This window comes from Sinocyclocheilus rhinocerous, unplaced genomic scaffold (genome assembly GCF_001515625.1).
Source record: "Sinocyclocheilus rhinocerous isolate Xijiao unplaced genomic scaffold, SAMN03320098_v1.1 scaffold314, whole genome shotgun sequence".
NCBI classification, from domain to species: Eukaryota; Metazoa; Chordata; class Actinopteri; order Cypriniformes; family Cyprinidae; genus Sinocyclocheilus; species Sinocyclocheilus rhinocerous.
Window position 1 is genome coordinate 1635860 of NW_015630021.1, and position 18732 is coordinate 1654591.

At 38.0% G+C, this 18732-nt stretch overlaps 1 protein-coding gene across 2 annotated transcripts in view; it reads left to right on the forward strand.

Moving 5' to 3' along the window:
- The first annotated feature begins 363 nt into the window (after positions 1-363).
- grb10a (growth factor receptor-bound protein 10a) overlaps positions 364-18732 on the forward strand; it is a 55447-nt gene continuing 37078 nt past the window's right edge. Inside the window, exons 1-3 of one of the 2 annotated variants that reach the window (XM_016551691.1) lie at positions 364-556; positions 11912-12024; positions 16633-16726. In XM_016551691.1, the coding sequence (XP_016407177.1) occupies positions 11938-12024; positions 16633-16726 (181 nt within the window). In that variant the 5' untranslated portion in view covers positions 364-556; positions 11912-11937. The remainder of the gene's footprint in view (positions 557-11911; positions 12025-16632; positions 16727-18732) is intronic. The other variant, XM_016551692.1, reaches the window with a different exon arrangement.

Sequence of the window (18732 nt, forward strand, 5' to 3'; positions counted from 1 at the left end):
TTTTTTTTTTTTTACGACCATTTACCTTTTTCGAATCAAGTCAACGATTTTTTTGTGGTCACATAGCGACTGGCATAAAAGTAATTGAGTTTTGTACCATTCCGATGAAGTAGCGATTTTAAAAATAAATTAAAAAAAATTCCAGTCTAAAATGACCGAACAGCACTAAAAGGTTAATGAGAATATGTGCTAATCAAGTTTATACTAAAACAGATAAAACAGCCAGTCAGATCATCCTGAAGGTGTACGTCTGAATTTTAGAACAATGGGTTAAAGTAGGCGGTCTGTAACTAAGGAGGCGTGTCTTGTGCGTAAAGGGGGCGGGGCTCGAAGAGTTCCTCACTCTCATGTGTTTGAAGCAGGTTTGAAGCAGTCAGCTGAGCCCAACTTGTGCGGACGCGGCTCTAACATCGTACAACATGCAGGATCACAAGCAACACGTTTAACCCTGTGCACTGTTTGTCATTCCAACGTGTACAGAAAACAATCCAGTTAAACACCCTCTCTTTTAATTCCACGTCGCCGTTCTTTCCCCGTGAAGAATACCGATTTGAAGGTGAGTATTCCAGATTGTTTGGATGGATGGGGGGTGTGAGAGAACCTATGGTTTCGTGTTAATGCTATATCTATACGGTTATAATTTAGAAACATGCATTTATAAAGTGTTTTGAATGTAATTTACTGTCAAAACATACCAGTCAACAAAGGAGTGGCTCACAAATTTCACAATGTGCTCGATTTAAGGTAAACTTGCTATTTATGAATGAGATGCATGCATGCATATAAGCTTTATGAGTGAAACTAATCTCGTCTAATCACAGTCAGGTTTGCAGCCGATATATACCGGTAAACTTTGCGCACGCGTGTTTACAAATAACTTCAAGAGTTTATGTATTTATATCGTATTTATAGATTCACTTCTATGTCGTGCTTACTGTTAAGTCATCTTTTCTTTAGGGTTTGCAATCGGGAACCGATTTTTAAAAAAATAAAATACTGGAACCGAATTATTTTCTTGATGTGATTTTCATGATCTGTTAACGGATCAAATGATGCGGACACCGACTACTGACAGTTTTTAATGCATTACTGCTCGTTAAAACGTCGCTAGTGGGTAAACAGCGCGAAACACACCAATTCCTTAACTTACAGTGAGTTAAACACACACCCGACGGCGACAATGAGTTAAAGGGGTCATATGATGCGATTTCAATTTTTCCTTTCTCTTTGGAGTGTTACAAGCTCTTGGTGCATAAATAAGATCTGTAACGTTGCAAAGACTAAAGTCTCAAATCCAAAGAGATATTCTTTATAAAAGTTAAGAGTCAACCACGCCTACCTAAAACTGCTCGTTCTTACAAGCCCCCACATGTCTACCTCGGGATGTGTGAAGATTTGCATAACGCCACCCAAATGTTCACGCAAAGAAATAACTTTGCGCTGTGGATCACCGGATCGGCTTTCACCGTGGACGAAGCGGAGTCCAGCCCGGGGTCGCCACATGTGGTTGCCGCAAGCCTGCCCGCCGCTGCTCACTCAAGCTGGCCTCCGCTCACTCTAGGCCCCCGGCCGCTGCTTACTCTAGGCCCCCGGCCGGTGCTCACTCTAGGCCCCCGGCCGCTGCTCACTCTAGGCCTCCGGCCTCTGCTCACTCCAGCCCTCCGTGTGTGACGCTGTGTTTCGTTGTGAAAGCGAAACTACTTTGTTTGGCCTTCCAAAAGAGGACACGACTAGAAATCAGTGGTTAAGTTGTATTTACAACACTGTTCCAGAACAGTTCAACCCAAATATTCACTTTAAAAACACACACACGGCCAATAGTCCGGTTCGCCAAATGAGTGTCTCTTGCGAGCTGGTTCTTTTTAGTGAATCAAAAACATTCAGCGCCACTGTGGAGTCGTATTCCTGAACAAATGATTTTCATGACTCGGTTCTTTGTAGCGAATCAACATCATAAGAGCGCCACTTTGTAGTCCGATTCCAGAATGACTCTTATGAGCTGGTTCTTTCTAGTGATTCTGAATCAACCGGAGCGGTTATTGATTTAATCTGACTTGCTGAACAATTACTTTCGTCGTGTCTGAAGAAAAGCAAGAAAAGTTACTGTGTTATGGTAAGTACTTGTGAGAGTGTTAGTTAATTACTGGTTGTTCTTATGACAGTAGTTAAAGATGTACATTGAGTTTTATTGCAGGCTAATTAGTGGTAGTTTGAAAAATGAAATGTCACCACGTTTGTTTAGTGTTTTTATTTAATGTATAGGGTCAGTTATTGGGTTGCATTTATGGCACCTCTAAATGGTCTATGTAAACAAACATTTTGAAAGAATTTTATTACAGTTATTTCCAGTGTTGGGCAAGTTACTTCCAAAATGTAATACATTATATCTGATTTGAGTTATGCTGAAATCTGACATGATTTCTGGGAAAGTTCTATGATTCCCATTCTGAATTTTGCTGCGGATATTTGGCCTTAACGTTGTTTCCATGCGTTTCTGACCTGATGTATGGCTTTAAGATAATAGTTCTAATCTTATGTGAGAGTCTAATGCTTGATCTTGATGTTCTGCATTGAGCTATTAGACTGTAAACTGCATCATAATCTTACATTATGGGATTGTGCAAATGTTTGATTTGCATGTCACAAATGCAAATGAGCTGTTTTTCATTTCAAACAGTTGTCCAAAGAAATTGTCCAGAAAAGTTATGTAATATTCTTGTGCGAGAACTCTCTCTTTCTCTCTCTCACACACATACGCTAACACAAAGGAGGTGTACCTGTTTTCTTTAGTCAAGGAAGGAAGGGAAGTTGTTCGGTGGTTCAACAATAGACTGGCCGAGTGCAGGGGTTGGATTTTTAAAGGCATGTTCAGGCACACATATAAGAGTATGTCATTCTCCCTCTCTCACATACATCTCAACTAGAAACGTGTGGGTTTTATTTGGCAGAGATTCTGCAAAAAGCAATGAAGCAAGACGACAACTCCAAATTGCCGCCTCCAGGGCTAGAGAGTTCAATTTCATGTCATTTCAGTTCACAATTTCATATATCTAGTGTTCACTAAGGGAGGTAAGAATAAGGAGAAGCTTGATAACATCAAACACGTCAACATATTCTGGTTCAGATGGCACAGATTGTATCTTATTTCACTTATCCCCATTTTTGGGCATCAGTTTTATCTGTAAGCCAAGATGACATGTCATTAGTTATATTTATAGTTGTATAATTAGGTTTGGTGTTTGAGATGTATCTTGATGTGACATTTAGGAGTATTCACACAGGGGTTTGTGGCAACAAAAAAACCAACAGTTTTCATTTTTATTGCACATTTTGGAAGATAAAGTGATATCCATTACCTTATTAAACCTCTTTATTTCTCTTATTTTTCCCCTTGTTTCTCATGTTGCTAATTGTCTCCCACCATCCTACTTTATCTGGCTATGTTCCCTCAATCTTTAGCAACAAATGTAAGCGTTCATCCTAAAAATAAACAAATCAGCATGCACTCTACAGTTCTGTGAAACAGCAGTTATCTTGCTAAAAAGGAATGCAAGAGATAGAGAGAGAAAGAAATGTGAAATAGTAGTTTATGCACTATTATTAGCATTGGCCACATAGAGTCTTGGGGGGGGAAAGAGAATAAGCAAAGATTTCGACTGAGAGTAATGTTACATGTGCTCTTAATTTAACCATTGGTGACTGATCCAAGACCCATTGTGTTTGTTTTGGTCAGACTTGCTGAAGTCTATACAAAAGTGGTTTCGGTCAATCCAAAGGCAGTTTATTTAAAGTAGGAGTTCACTAAAACTACACATGAACTGTCATAACCCATCAAACTCTGCTGGCTTGCATAGACAGTTAGTGGGAACTCGTGTCGGTTTGTGTTGCGCTTCAGACTCTGTCTCCAGTCTGGTTTTTCTTTTTTCTTTCTTTTGTTTTGTGGGTGGTCCATATTTGATAGATTCTGACCTGATTTTGGAGTCTTGGAACACACACATACCTAGCTGCCTCCGATGGACCGTCAGTCCGTCACAGGGCAGTAGTTCTTTTGATCTCCCCACCGTACCACTGCTGGCTTCCAAAGCTTAAAGACCCTCCATGCAATCCAATATGGCACAATGTACCACTCGTCTCTTTTGTCCACTATATTCTTCTACAGCACAGTGTTATGAACAGATCAGCTCTGATGGTTACTAGTCTAATATTGTAAAAAAAAAATTCATTCACAGCAAAAGCTTAACTTTGTTGTATAACTTATATTTTTTGAATCAATTCATGTTGACCTTTGACCTGAATCACCCTATTAGCCAAGATTACTGTTTAAATGTAGAAAATTAAATATCCAGTATCCAATGATAAATATGCAATATTGGTCAATAACAGATGCCCTATTTCGACCAATAACCAACATAGCTTGACGTGTAAAAAATGGACCTTGTCTTCAAGCAACATTCCTTCAAAGTTTTGGGTGGAGTGGAAGACTCTGGAAGTCTTGGAAGGTTCTGGGCATTTCTGCCTGTTTACTTGGGTATGTGGTGGTTAGGGCTGGGCTATTTTGCAAAAAATTTAAATCTCGATTTTTCCAGAATGTTTGACCGATTCTCGTTTTTTTACGATTTTTAACTAGTCAACTTGAAAATGTAACTACAACATGATTCAAGTTACTTTTTCTTTATTAACCTTCTAGTTAAAGAAAATTCTATTCCAAGTGCAGCACACATGGAGTTGTCAACATGATGTAAATGTTAAACAAATCACTTGTTAAATATTTTTGCAGAAAAGATGCAAAAACTACAACTACATATTGTACAAACTTGTCTTATACATATTATGTGTTCAGAAATAATACGAGGAAAATTATTTTAGAAAATCTCAAAAGCTACAAAATCAAACATCAGAAGACTACAGAGAACGGTTCGGAATGCTGAAAGGATTATTGGTGCTCCCCTGCCCACCCTTCAAGAACTGTATACATCCAGAGTGAGGAAAAGGGCTCAGAAAATCACTCTGGATCCCTCACATCCAAGTTATCCCCTTTATGTTCTATTCCATTCTATCATCTATAGCACAACTGTACATACAATTTATTTTTCAAAATTTGTTTATTAATATTTACTTTAATATTAATAAATAATATTTATATTTACATGTGTATTTTTTTTTTAATTCTCAGCTTATTTTTTATTGTCTCTGTGTACTGGAAGCTTATGCCACTAAAACAAATTCCTTGTATGTAAATTCCTTGCATACTTGGCAATAAAGCTCTTTCTGATTCTGAAAATGACTGAAGGTATAACACCAGTAGACTTTTATTAACTATAAATGTTCTTTAAAAACAACAGCAGCTTTCAGCCTGTCACCATGATGCAAACATGAAATATCAGACATAGTAGTTATTTACAGGATTTTTATTCGATTGCGCTGCTTTTCCATTGTTTTTTCTGTGTAAACATGGATGTGTTTGACTTTTGCGCTTGCGTCTCATGCATGAAACGGCTTTCTAAAAACACTGCGTTCAAGTTAAAATAAGTTCACTCCCATCTTCTTGCATGTTTTACCTATTCTACTGCCCGCGTCGCATCTTTGTCAACACAAAAGCGCATTCTGTGTGAATGGCGCTTAGCCCATATTTATGGTCCTTCACAAAGCAGTCACACGTGAGCGGTTAATCACGTGTGCTGACATGCGGTTGGATCTTTCTTTTCTCTTTACTGTTATCACCGGCATATTGTCAAAGTGTCTAATTCTAACATTTGGTACTATTTCTATTGAAAATCGCGATTCCTCGATTTCTACAAAATAAAATCGTGGCAAAACAATAAATTCGAATTAATCGATAAAATCGGGAAAATCGCCAAGCCCTAGTGGTGGTTTAAGATATTTACTCATGTCTTGAACTTCAGAGTTTTAGCCAGACTCTCAGACTGAAATAATTTTTTTACAGAAACCCCAAATTAAAAAAAAAACTGAAAATAAAGTTTCAGTAATTCAGGTTCAGGTAATTGGATAATTGAACTTGATATGTCAACTGAACAGTTTTTACATATTGCTACTGTAACATCAATTTTGGTCACAGTAATGTGCATCCACACTGCTGACATGTTTACCTGTAGCTTATCCATGTTTTGTGCATGAAATAGATTCTGAAACAATCAAAATGCATCATCAGAGAAGCTATAATTAAATGGTGCTGTTTCAGTCAAGGATTTCAGCCAGAGGTCTTCAACCCTGCCCCTGGGGACCCACTGTCCTGCAAAGTTTATTTTCACACCTTCAGCACACATGCCTGTGTATTTTCAAGCAGTATTGAAGAGCTTGATTATCTGCTTCAGGTGTGTTTGATTAGGGTCGGGTTGTAGCTAAACTCTGCTGGACAGTGGGTCCCCAGGAACAGGGTTGAAGACCTGATTTTAGCTATCTAAGGCTGCGTTTACACTTGGCATTAACATGCGACCTGTATCCGGATGTTGTCCACATACACATTGAAAAGACAAGTGTAAACGCGCTTCTGATCGGAATGTTATCCGATCAGCGTGTCCTGGTCCAGAGGTAGTCGAAGACGCATTGTGATTGGATCTCAGTGTAATATAAATGCAATCCAGCCATCGTGTCTGCATTCGCAGGTCGACATCACACAAAATGCCGCCCCCTCTCTCCCGATCTGTCGGAAGAACAGAGCGCTAGTGAGACTCATACATTTATTTTGATTTGTAAAATGTCCCGCGACTGAAAATAGTTTTCAAAAGAAAACCCACCACTTCAGGTCGACTTTGCACCGCAGACTTATTTAAATATTGCACGGGAAAGACAGATCCAATCGGTTATCCAGATCGAGAAGTCAGCTGATGTTGCCAAGTGTAAACGCGCCGTGTCCTGATTGACTGATGATCCGATCTGCTTGATCGGATCACGGTGATCGCATGTTAATGCCAAGTGTAAACGCGCCGTGTCCTGATTGACTGATGATCCGATCTGCTTGATCGGATCACGGTGATCGCATGTTAATGCCAAGTGTAAACGCAGCCTAAGACTATTTTGGCTGGGACCCACTTTGTGTTGTTATTATTATTATTATTATTATTATTTTTCCTTTTGGCCTGAATATTTGTGGTTGCCAAAATTTTGGTGCATCCCTATCGGAAATGGTTATTTTATCTATCAGTAACACAGTAGTAATATTTATGCAACATTTAGCAATATTAAGTAATATTTAGTAAATCTAAACATGAATATCTATTTTTCATATTGTACATTATAATGGTGTGAATTTTTTTTTGCTAATCAAGGTGTTCAGGGTGGCTTTAAAAATTACAGGCGTGTTGGAAGTCTGCTGCAGTAATGTAGCTCAGACAAAATATTGGTTATAGGCGAATCGGTATCGGCCAGAAATTTAAGAGTACAGTCCACCTGGACTGTCAGTCATTGGATTTTACATAACAGACAGATATAGTACACTACTGTAAGTAGAGCTAAAAAGACTAGAATGTTTCTTTCTGAGCCATTATCATTCACATGGATATTGAAGTCCACACATGTGTACCACATTTCACGCCAACATATTGATTAGCCTAGCTTCAACCCTGTACAACTATGATGTAAAGAGGAGCTGGATGATGCATCCTGGCATTTCCCAGCATACATTACAATACTTGTTTGCATTTAGAATAGCCAAAGTTGCAGTAGACGTGAAGCTTAAGGCACCTTTATCTTGTCATTTTTGGATCCATTTGACCTGGTTGACTTGGCTTTCTCTACAGGATTTCCTGACCGATGGTGGTGGGTGACTCTTGATGTAAAAAAAAACAAAAAACAGTAGGTTTCAGTGGTTGTCTTGTTCACCTAATTGAGCATTCCAGAAAGAATGCTAAGACTCTATTAAGAAGGAAAGAGGGGCACTTGACCTGTGTTTATGTACTTACTAAAGGGAAGACGGGACATTCTTGGAATTAGCATCTAGGCCTTGAAATTCCTCAGAAGACATGAGAGGCAGTGGTGGGATCCCTGATACATCAAGCATTTCACCCATCTCTAAACAATGAGTTTTGCCCTATAACAGCTTTGTGTATATTTCTCATCAAGTCTGGTTGTGCTTTGCTCTATACACAGTGGTTCTTGTCGGTTCTTGTACGGAGCGCTACCCAAAACACTGGTGGACCATATCGGTATGTGGCAGCTTCATGTAGTGTCTGATATCTTAACAATAACAGGTTGGATTACGTAACTGACAACAATAGAGCCTCTGTCAATCAGCGCTCAAAACTATGGGAGGTGAAGATAAATGAACTGGAACCACTTGAACTTGGAAAGTCTTTCTCATTTTTTTTTTTGCAGTAGATTTCAACATCAAGTTAGGTCCTCGGTCTCTTTTTATTCTTCGAATCACCAGATGATGCAGAGAAAGTAACCCTGGTGAACTTAAAAAGCACTGAAGCAGTTACGGAAAGTCGATTTGTCATGCATCTGGACTTCACGCAGGCTTTAAAACTTCAACCATGGCTATTTCACAAGTTTCATCAGTATTTTCGGTTTAAAATGACTTCATTGTTGTCAACCAAAGGCATGTGGTTTTCAGATTATGACACAGACACATGAGTCAGTCGGTTTAGCGTGTAGTGTTTAGCATGTCCAGACGTTCTAGACAATACCATGCTCTTTGAACACATGCAAGGCTTCTTTTCTGGTAGAGATGGAGGACAATGTGCTGTGCTTTGACAATGTGCATGGGACATTTATCCATTTTAAAGTCCCACTGCTATAGCCAAACACATTCAGATGGATGTATTTGGTCTTTGAGCTGCGTCTACCACCATTTATGATGTTTTATTAACAAAGTTCGGGAAGAGCGCATTTTGATAATCAACCAATGATGATAATCAACCTTTAGCAAAGGTGGAGCATGTTCAGATAATGAACTCAATTAGCACAGTTAGTATGTGTGTGTGTATATATATATATATATATTGTCTCTTGTCTAGATTTTGGTCAGCTGTCTCCATTTGTCAAACCATGAGTTTAGAATTTGGGTGTGTTTTTTGATAATTCTCTTAAATTTGACAAACAGATTTTTTCTGTGGTCAAAACCATTTTTTTCCATCTCCTAGTCCTAGCTAAGGTAAAACCATTTCTTTCTCTTAAGGATTTTGAAAAGGTGATTCGTGCATTTATTTCTACAAGACTAGACTACTGTAATTCTCTTTATATGGGCATTAATCAGTCATCTCTTTCCCGCCTTCAGATTGTACAGAATGCCGCTGCCAGGCTACAGTTGTGTGGAAACGAGAGCACATTACTCCAGTTTTAATTTCTCTGCACTGGCTTCCAGTCCATTACAGAATTGATTTGAAAGTGTTGTTACTGGTTTTTAAATCCTTGAATGGATTAGCACCTGAATACCTGTCTGATCTACTATCCAATCCATTCACAATCCAGTAAGATCTCTGAGGTCATCTAACCAGAGACTACTAGGGCCTAAATGTTCCTCGGGCTAGGTTGAAACTAAGAGGTGATTGTGCTTTTGCTGCTCCGAATCTTTGGAACGGTCTATCTGTTTTCATTAGAACTGCTACTACGCTACATGATTTTAAGGTGAAGCTCAAAACATCTATTTTCTTTGGCTTTTAGTAAATTTGTGTAGTTATTGATATTATGTGTGTGTTATGTAGTATTTGGTTTTATTATTGACTGATCATGATAAACCAATTTTAGCTTATTTTAGTTAACCAATCTACCACCAATTTTAGGATGTTTATTAGTCTGTTTTTGAACACAAGAATCAGTCTTATTTGGCTACTAAGCCTGATTTTTGGTCCGCGTGAACCGGAAGTTGTGACCGACTTTACTTCTATATTGTGACGTACTTCTGAGAGAAACGGAATATTGGATGAGAAAAACGGAGGGCGTGGCTTGTTTTTTCTACTGCAAACTGATTGGATAAAGTAGGCGTTTCATTCAGAACAACACTGACAGTTGGAAGGGCGTGTTTAAGGATGTTATGCTCAAGCAAACTGACGTCATCAGAGAAGGTCCGTCATTTCAGAGGGGAGGTGCATTTTCAGATTTGGATTAAAGATTACAAAGGTAAACAATTTTTATTTTTTTTGTGGATTGACTTGCATGGATGAATTGTTCACCACAAAAATAGCAGTGTGCGCTAACAAAATAAATATAGTCAATTTTGATTTCATGTGTACTTTAGGTTAATCAACTAGTCTTTCAGGGAACCCTCTGACTACTCATATTTAAACTTCATGCACCTAATTGAACTACCTTTGCTGGCCTAGCAGAGACAACCTATAAGAGTACGGTCTCAAGCATCAGCAAGAATCACTGTGTATGTGCATGAATGAGTGTCGCTTTTCTTCTCTGTCAGTATAATGAGCTTGGCCATTGATGCATAGCGGGCCTGAACGGTCTTTCAATGCTGGATGTTAATTTGAGGTTTTGGTGCTGTGCTCATGCTGTTCAGCTGCTCCAGGATTGAGCCTTGAATCCAGCGTTGAGCACCACATGTTTGGGCTTACGGATCCTCAGTTTGGACTTTCATGCGGTGCTAAAGTACCCTGTCAAAAAGTGCTTCGGTGCCTTCAAGCATGTTGTATCCAAAAGTTCCAGGATTTAAATCAAAACTCGTATTTCAGTTGACTCTTTTTGTCTTTCTCCAGCTCTTTCTTTCATTCTTTCCCAATTCACTTTTTAAGCCCTACCTCAGCACAGCCCCCAGCTCTCTCGAGATAAGTTTGAAATGAAATGCTATTTTAAGTAGTAGATTTGGTCATGTAGCATGCTGTCTCAAACAAGCTGGCTGTCAAAGTGCTAAAGCGGACAAAGTATTACAGTCACAAACTGCCCATACCTATCGGTGCTTGATTGTTTTACCACATGCTCTGATTAGTATATCTGTAGCAGTATACTATAAGTTTGGAACATAGTAATGAGTTGAAAAGCAACTTTGATAAAACAGATTTCATTGCTTTTACTGGAGCACAAAAAAGCTCTTTGGATTACGCAGGATAACATGATCATGGTTTTAAACAAATTTGTTGAGTTCATACAGCTTGAGTGCTGTTGTCATTAAAGCTAAAAAGACTTCCAAAGAAATTCTAAGAATGTCATTTTCACTTCAAGTCGGCATCAAATAAATTCAGTAAATTAATAAAATGAAAATTTTCTTTTTTTCTGAACTAATAATTCCTAAAAAAGATGTCATAATTCAATTTTCGGGTGAAACAATAGACTTTTCTCTGGTAACGTAATCTGCTTGTAATATAAACTGTAAAAAAAAAAGAAAAAAAAGAAATCTGTGTTGTATCGAAAAAATGCAAACAGAAGCAATTTTGTTAATCATAAGTTATGGTTTACCAATATATGCGTTTAACATTATAGTAGTGGGGATTTTATCTCAGTGATTGGAATCTTTTGAATCTCTTCACCAAAAAGATTTGTTTGGCTTAGTTTCGTGAATGGTTCAGTGACTTTTGCAACTTACATTGTTAGACCAGGAGGTGGTGACCGTGACAAGTGTGTCTTTTGTGTTATGAGTGATCATCAAATCATTCACTCAACTGAGTCGCTCAAATATGCCTCACTGATTCAGTTTGTTTACATATTGGTTCAATAAGTCCAACGAATGAAAGTTACCTTTACCACACTTAATTTATTGAAAGCAGGAAAGCTGTCACAAGCTTCAAAGAAAGCGAGACCAAAAATATGAGTTTATGATTCATTCCCTTAAACAATTCATTAAAAAAATGCTGATTTGCTTGCAAACAAAATACCAATTTTTTATCTAAATGTTGCAAAGGGGTCATCATAATTTATTATTTTCGTTTAGTTTCTCATTTTTAGTGTTGATCCCAACTATGATTCGGTAATTTTGCGATGTTAACCAAGTCTCTCTCCGTTTTTCTCTCAGACTGTTGCGCAGGGGTTTGGAGGTGCATGTTACCAGTCACACCAATTACGGGGACACTGAGTATGGCCTTAGCTGGATGCCCAGACTACTTCCTCCATCATCCAAACTACCAGGTAAAGACTAGTATAGCAGTATCTGTATTACTCCCTCTGAAGCAATGGAGTCTACAGAGCTTTCAAGTTTTCAGTGTTTCCTGACTGTGCTGTAATGACTCTTCAAACGGAATATACATGGAAAACCTGAACGCTCACATGCACAAATCCTCCTAAACCAGCATGAGGGGACTCACCGCTTCAGCACAGCGGTTCCCAAGGGTTCTGTGGCATGTCCGCATGCCTTTCGTCACCATGGCATTGCCATGGTGCCGCACAGCTGACATGCTGACATGCAAAGTGGCGGCTGTTGCTATTTATACCTGGGCTACGCAGTCAGCCCTCTCTCTATATATATCAATCTCTCTGATATGTTTCCTTTCGTTTAACTTTTATAAACTCTCCAGTGCTTCCACAAACTGTTTCTTTCTCAGACCCTCCCCCCTCTTCCCTGCCCCCACCCGGGTGGCCTATACAAGTGGCTGGTGCTTGTGAACGTGGCAGAGCTTGAGTGCATACAGTGAAGGCAGGGGTGTGGGCCGCCCTCTGTCTGTGGCCGTATATAACTCTGCAGGGGTTTCTCAGAGCCACAGGCACCTGGCCTGGATCTTCCCAAGCAGGGGGGCAACACAGCCCAAATATTCCCTTTAGGCATACACAACTCAGGCACCCTGGCTTGTAATGTGGTTCTGCTCTTTTTCTCTTTGAAGCATTAAAGGGGCCATATTCTACTTTAGCATTTATTTATTTATTACAGATGCATCATATCTCTACGAACGACCAAATTATTTAAAATTAAATCATTAAATAAATATTTAAATACATTTTTAAATACATAATTAAATTATTAATAAAACAAAAAAATCAAGTTTCTTTGGATTGAAATTAATCCAACGATAATGATAAAAATGAATAAAATGATAATATGAATAATGAACTAATTATAATATGAAATACAACGGATATTTATTAATGTGTATGATTTTTTAAATTATGGCTGTCACAATATCAGATTTTTCACTACACCATTATCATGGCCACAAAAAATCACGATAATGATATATTGTGATTTATTTGGAAATTTAAAAAAATAAAAAAATAAACTAGGGATGCACCGATACCACTTTTTCCAGTACTCGCCCGGGGGCATTTTAACGAGTACGAGTACAGGAGACCAGTATCGGGCCCGATACCGATACCAGTATCGGTATCGGTGCATCCCTAAAATAAACTATGCTATCAGTCAAATTCATCTTTATTTATTTTTTCCTTTTTTGACCAATGAATCACAACATTGCATACAAAAAGAACAATTACACCAAAATGCCTACAGGGATTTCCTGGAACTCATAAGTTTTTTTTACTCCTATGAGTCATGTGGAATTTCTGTGTGAGGGCGCCCTCCAGTGTCGAGTATGAATGAAACATTATGTGAGAGTTTAGCGCTCCATAATGATGCTGGTGATTTTAGAGAGATTTTTTGTTATTAATTAATTAATTAATTTATTTATTTTTCAGAGATTTATCAGTATTATTGAAATTGTGCATGCTTTTTTCCCATATATTTTTATGATATTTTTAAGTTAACCTTTAAAAAAAACGCTGTTAAATGTAATCTTTAGCAAATCTCAAATTGTATATACATTTTTTATTTTGTACATTATATATCATACTGTACATTTATAATGATGCCTAAATGAATTTAGTTTTTAGGTTTATTTATATATTTAGAAGATATAATAGAATTTTTAATATTGATCATTTATTGCTATGATATGAAAAAATGTATCAGCTTATTGTTATTGGCCAGAATTTTAATATCGGTTTATCATTATATTTTCTTACTAGTTATTTTCACTCTTTTTTTGGTCTACACTCCCTTTTTCTTTTCTTCCTTCCTTCCCAGTATTTCTCTTTATGTATTCTTATCCATTTTTATCTGAGAAGTATCTTAGTATCTTATCTGCAAATTTAGTTCAGTCAGTCTGTCATTCGTTATTTCTCCTCCTCTTTAGTTATGGTTAGGGATAAGTTACATGGAGAGTTGCAAGTCTTAAGTTGCTTGTAGTTAATGAGGATAAAGATTAGGGTCAGAGGTCATGGGTCAAAAGGAGACTTGGAATTGTGTTTCAGGTTTATAGCCGGGAGTTCTGGTCACCAAGAGCCAAATGGGAAAGTTGAGTAGTGTTTATGTTTGTCAATGTGTTTGTGTATCACAGCAGTGCCTAGAATGGCCAAGTTATAGCTTTCGAGGTCCGAGGTCAACTCCAAAATGCTTTGGCTTTCTAACTACTCTTTAGCCTTGTCAATAGCCAAGGCTCTACATGGGTCACGTGACCTGCCTTTCTAGGAAATTCGCCGCATTTGTTGCCCCGTGGAATCAGCTGGGGGGTTAAGGTTTACATAACGGACACAAGGCCTGGAGCCCATCCAAGTACAACACACACACCCTCTCGCATTCCTCTGTCATCCCCTGCTACAGATCCTGGTGTGTTCCACTTTAGAGCCTGCTTGAAGAGAGTAAAACTATGTAAAAAGCCTTTACAGTTTGAATTTTAAAATAATCTAAATAAAATAAATCTTTCTGTTGGTGTTGGTGTGCAGCATTTGTTGACTTTTCTGGTCTTTTAACACTGCGCAAGATTAACTGAAACATGGGCTAAAGCATTAGAGAAGCTTTCTCCGAGCTGTAAATTTCCCTTCTCATTTTTATAGATGTTTTTCTCTTTTCTGAGAGCCAGCTGGCTTGGTGCAGTGTGAAGAGAGAGCAGAAGAGAAATAGAAAGAAGGCAGGCAGAAAAGAGAGCATGGGAACCTCTGGCAGAGGCTAGTTCCTGGAAACTCGGCTTCCATGTTCTTAGGTTTCCTAGAAAACTGGAAATTGAAAATGTGGCTTTATTTTTATAATTTTTTTTCTTGGACTACTTCTTCCAGCTTTGTGCATTCTGCTTTGAATTATATGGTGTGAGATATTGTGTGCGGTTTGAGAGCAGAACCATTGCTTTGTGCATAGTTTGCCTTTTTTGTTCGTCGTTCTATGTTGATGCATTGGGAATGATGGATGGGATTTTCATACACTCATATATGCATATAATTGCTACTGCCAAAGACATGCATTATATATATTTTTTGCTCACATTGATTCTGTTTTTGCATTTGTTACACATGCTATACTGTATATTTGTGCATTGGCATCAATTTGTTTTATGGACATATACAGTGGGTACGGAAAGTATTCAGACCCCCTTAAATTTTTCACTCTTTGTTATATTGCAGCCATTTGCTAAAATCATTTAAGTTAATTTTTTTTCCTCATTAATGTACACACAGCACCCCATATTGACAGAAAAACACAGAATTGTTGACATCTTTGCAGATTTATTAAAAAAGAAAAACAGAAATATCACATGGTCACAGATGGACGCTGCTGTGATTTAGGTTAAAAATGCATAAATACTCTGTACATAACAAATGATCTGTAATATCAGACAAACCAATAATGACCACATTAAATGAGATTGGGGCAAAAACATCATAAAAGTATCATAAAACGATTTCATATGGTTCATGCACTATGTTCCAAGTCATACTTAATTACATAATTTAATGTGATAAATAGACCAAAACTTCCCATCTAGTGAGCTGTTTTCTGCTGTGACTAGATCATTAAGTCAGTGAAAACTGGATCAATCAATGAGTGAATCATTCATTCCGGTTTTGTAAACTGATTAACTAAGATCCAATTCAGAAAAAACTATTCACTCATGATCATGAATCAGAAATCACTGATACATGAATTCAAATGTCAAAATGTTCAATGAGTAACATTGTAAATTTCAATCTGGTCCTCACACAAAGGTATCACATGACTTCAGAAGATTTGAAATATAGAGCACAGGTTGTATGGACCACTTTTATGATGGTTTAGGTTATGGTTCCTAGTTTTTAGGGATGCATGATTAATCAAATTTTACTATGCAGTTTGTTTTCAATGATTATGAAAACAAAATAATCATGATAAAATGATTGTTGTGCCGTATCCCATTTCGCTCTTGTTTTGTGTTCTCTTAGGAATCCAGTGAACCCCTTTCCTTGACAGCACTGTGCTTTCACCCTTCCCTAAATGTTTAGTAGTTTTCAGTAGGTTATGAAAGTGCACTACAACATAGTTCAACATATTTATTTTTTATATAATTTTTTTATATATATGCAATATATTGCAATCATGTGATCCCTATATTGACCAAAATAATTGTGATTAATATTTTTGTCATTATCGAGCAGCCCTGTTTTCTTTCAATCCTCATTCACTTTCATCATATTGAAGAATGACCAGTATTTATTTTTTCAATAAATGTTCTTTTTTTTACTTGATAGAAGAAAATAAATCATACAAGAACATCTTAAGGGTGAGCAAGTGATGACAATATCCTCATTTTGGGGGTGAATGGTTCCATTAACGATTAGGAGTATCCACGTTAGCACACTATAGGCTAAAATTCTCATGAAGTATTGGGGGCAATTGGTCATGGCACAAAGTGACAAGGGACATCATCTCGCATGCATCTCTTCATATATATTTTTATGTTCCTACTTGAACTGTCTGACCTTCTCCATTTTTCTCTTCAGGACAATGTTGACTGCACCCCTTCTCACAGACCATCAAATCTAATCAGTTCAAGCTTCCAGCAGTCGTCCAATCGGAATTCTCCAAATCACCCAGGTGGGATATAGGGCTGTGACGGTTGCCGTGACAACCGCGTCACGGCGGTGGTTGGTTGCCACCGGCGGTAGTGCACGCGACGTCACACAATCTACAACATGCATGATACAAAGCTTTCGTATACAAGTGTAATAACAGTAACAGTTGTTGTTTTATTTAGACTATAAGTCTATGTTAATTCACAAATGACCTCAAACGCCATACGGCGTTTCCTTTAGATCATGCTTTAGATTAGCAGGTTTAAGCGCAGGAAAATACAGTTTATTCTGCATTCAGCAAATTAATTTCATGTTGAGCGATGGACCTTGTTGGAAACCAAATAATACATCGCCGATCTGGAGCCATCTCCATTCATGTCACCTATCCGCGTTCGTACAAGTGTCTACAAGTTCCCGTGATCGCAAATGCCCGGCTGGTCAGGTTTGTATTGGTGAGGCTTTCTCCAAACTGGCCAAATACAAGTTACGAGACAGCGTAAATGGAAGATGCTAAAAAGAAATGTGGAAACCGCCGCAATTTCTATTCCACAGAGAGCGCGTGCAGACCAGGAGTTAACACACCCGCTTACTTGGTGGCGGAACAGTGAGCCGTGTCTACACCGGACAGTTGTCGCGCTGCGTCGCAGCACAACAGGTTGAGTCTGTCTACAGGACATTTGAACTTTGTGTCAGTACATCATAAATAGGACGAGGCATCAGTTTACTGTCGGGGATTTGTCGTGTCATGTCGTGTCATGTCGCGCCGCATCCAGTGTAGACAACATCACTGATTATAATGGGTTGTATAGCCTATTTTGTCGTGCCACGCCGCTCGCGTCCAGTAGACAAGGTGTATTTATAACGTTCTTATTTAAGGCTATTTTCTTATTTAACTGTATTATTTCTTTGATATTTTTTTAGTGTTTTGCAGGCTGCGTGTTCACTGACAGAAGTGCTAAAAAAACACGCACGTGTGTTAGATGATCAAGCCTCATTTATTTATTTTTTGTTTCATAATATATACATGTATTGTATTCGAATATTTTGGCTCATAAAAAACAAATATTTGAATTTAACGAGAAAGACGTTATTTTTTAATAATCAAGTTTTTGTCACCATTTCTGAACAAGCTTATGATTAGGCATTATACACAACAATGTTCTACAACAACGTTGAGTTATATCTCAAGGTCAGGGCCGCTGCTGGCCAAATCGGTACCCTAAGCAGTAAGCAGGATTGTATTGTTGTGCCCCCTCCCTCAAATATTATGGAAGTAAAAAAAAAACATACTATAGGGGTCAAAATAGAACTTTAATAAAATATAAAAATAAATAAATAAATTGTAATTAAATTGTATTATTTACAAATTATAAGTGTAGCTCTAGACAGATACCTATGGCTATGATTTTGTTAATACACTTGTCTGATTGATTTTATAGTCTCAAGCATTCAGAAATCACACAAAAGAAAATTAAGTGGGTTTTACTACGATAAAACCATGGTTAATTTTTGTAAGGGTTGTGATGTCCACATGTTTTTTTGTTGAAGAAATTATAGAGGCTGTGTCATCTATAGCAAAAAGCTGGCCAAAAGTTAAAGATTAAGTGGATATTTGTATTTAAAGGTGCAGTAGGAGATCTTGGAAAATGCTTACTTTAGCCTGATAGCACTGAAAGCGAACGTCCCACCCTCCCTGCAATCGCCGTCCAAAGCCACGCCCTCTGAACGCATTTACGCTCACAGACCAGAATACCAGAGACAACATTACTACAATAGGCTACATCAACGGTTCCCAATTCCAGCCCATGTTCCGAAGTGAAGTAAACTTCAACGGATTTCCCCTGCTCAGGAAGTAGGGAGCAATGAACACTGTGTAGGGATCATATCGATCGGAACACAGTTAATGCACGTAGCTCACTTCTAACGAGCTGGCGCGAGGACAGGATTAACCGCTGGGCTACATCATGTGTCATTCACCGGTGAGAAATCTTTAAAAGTACTACAATACCAGGAAGGAAGATCGGCTTG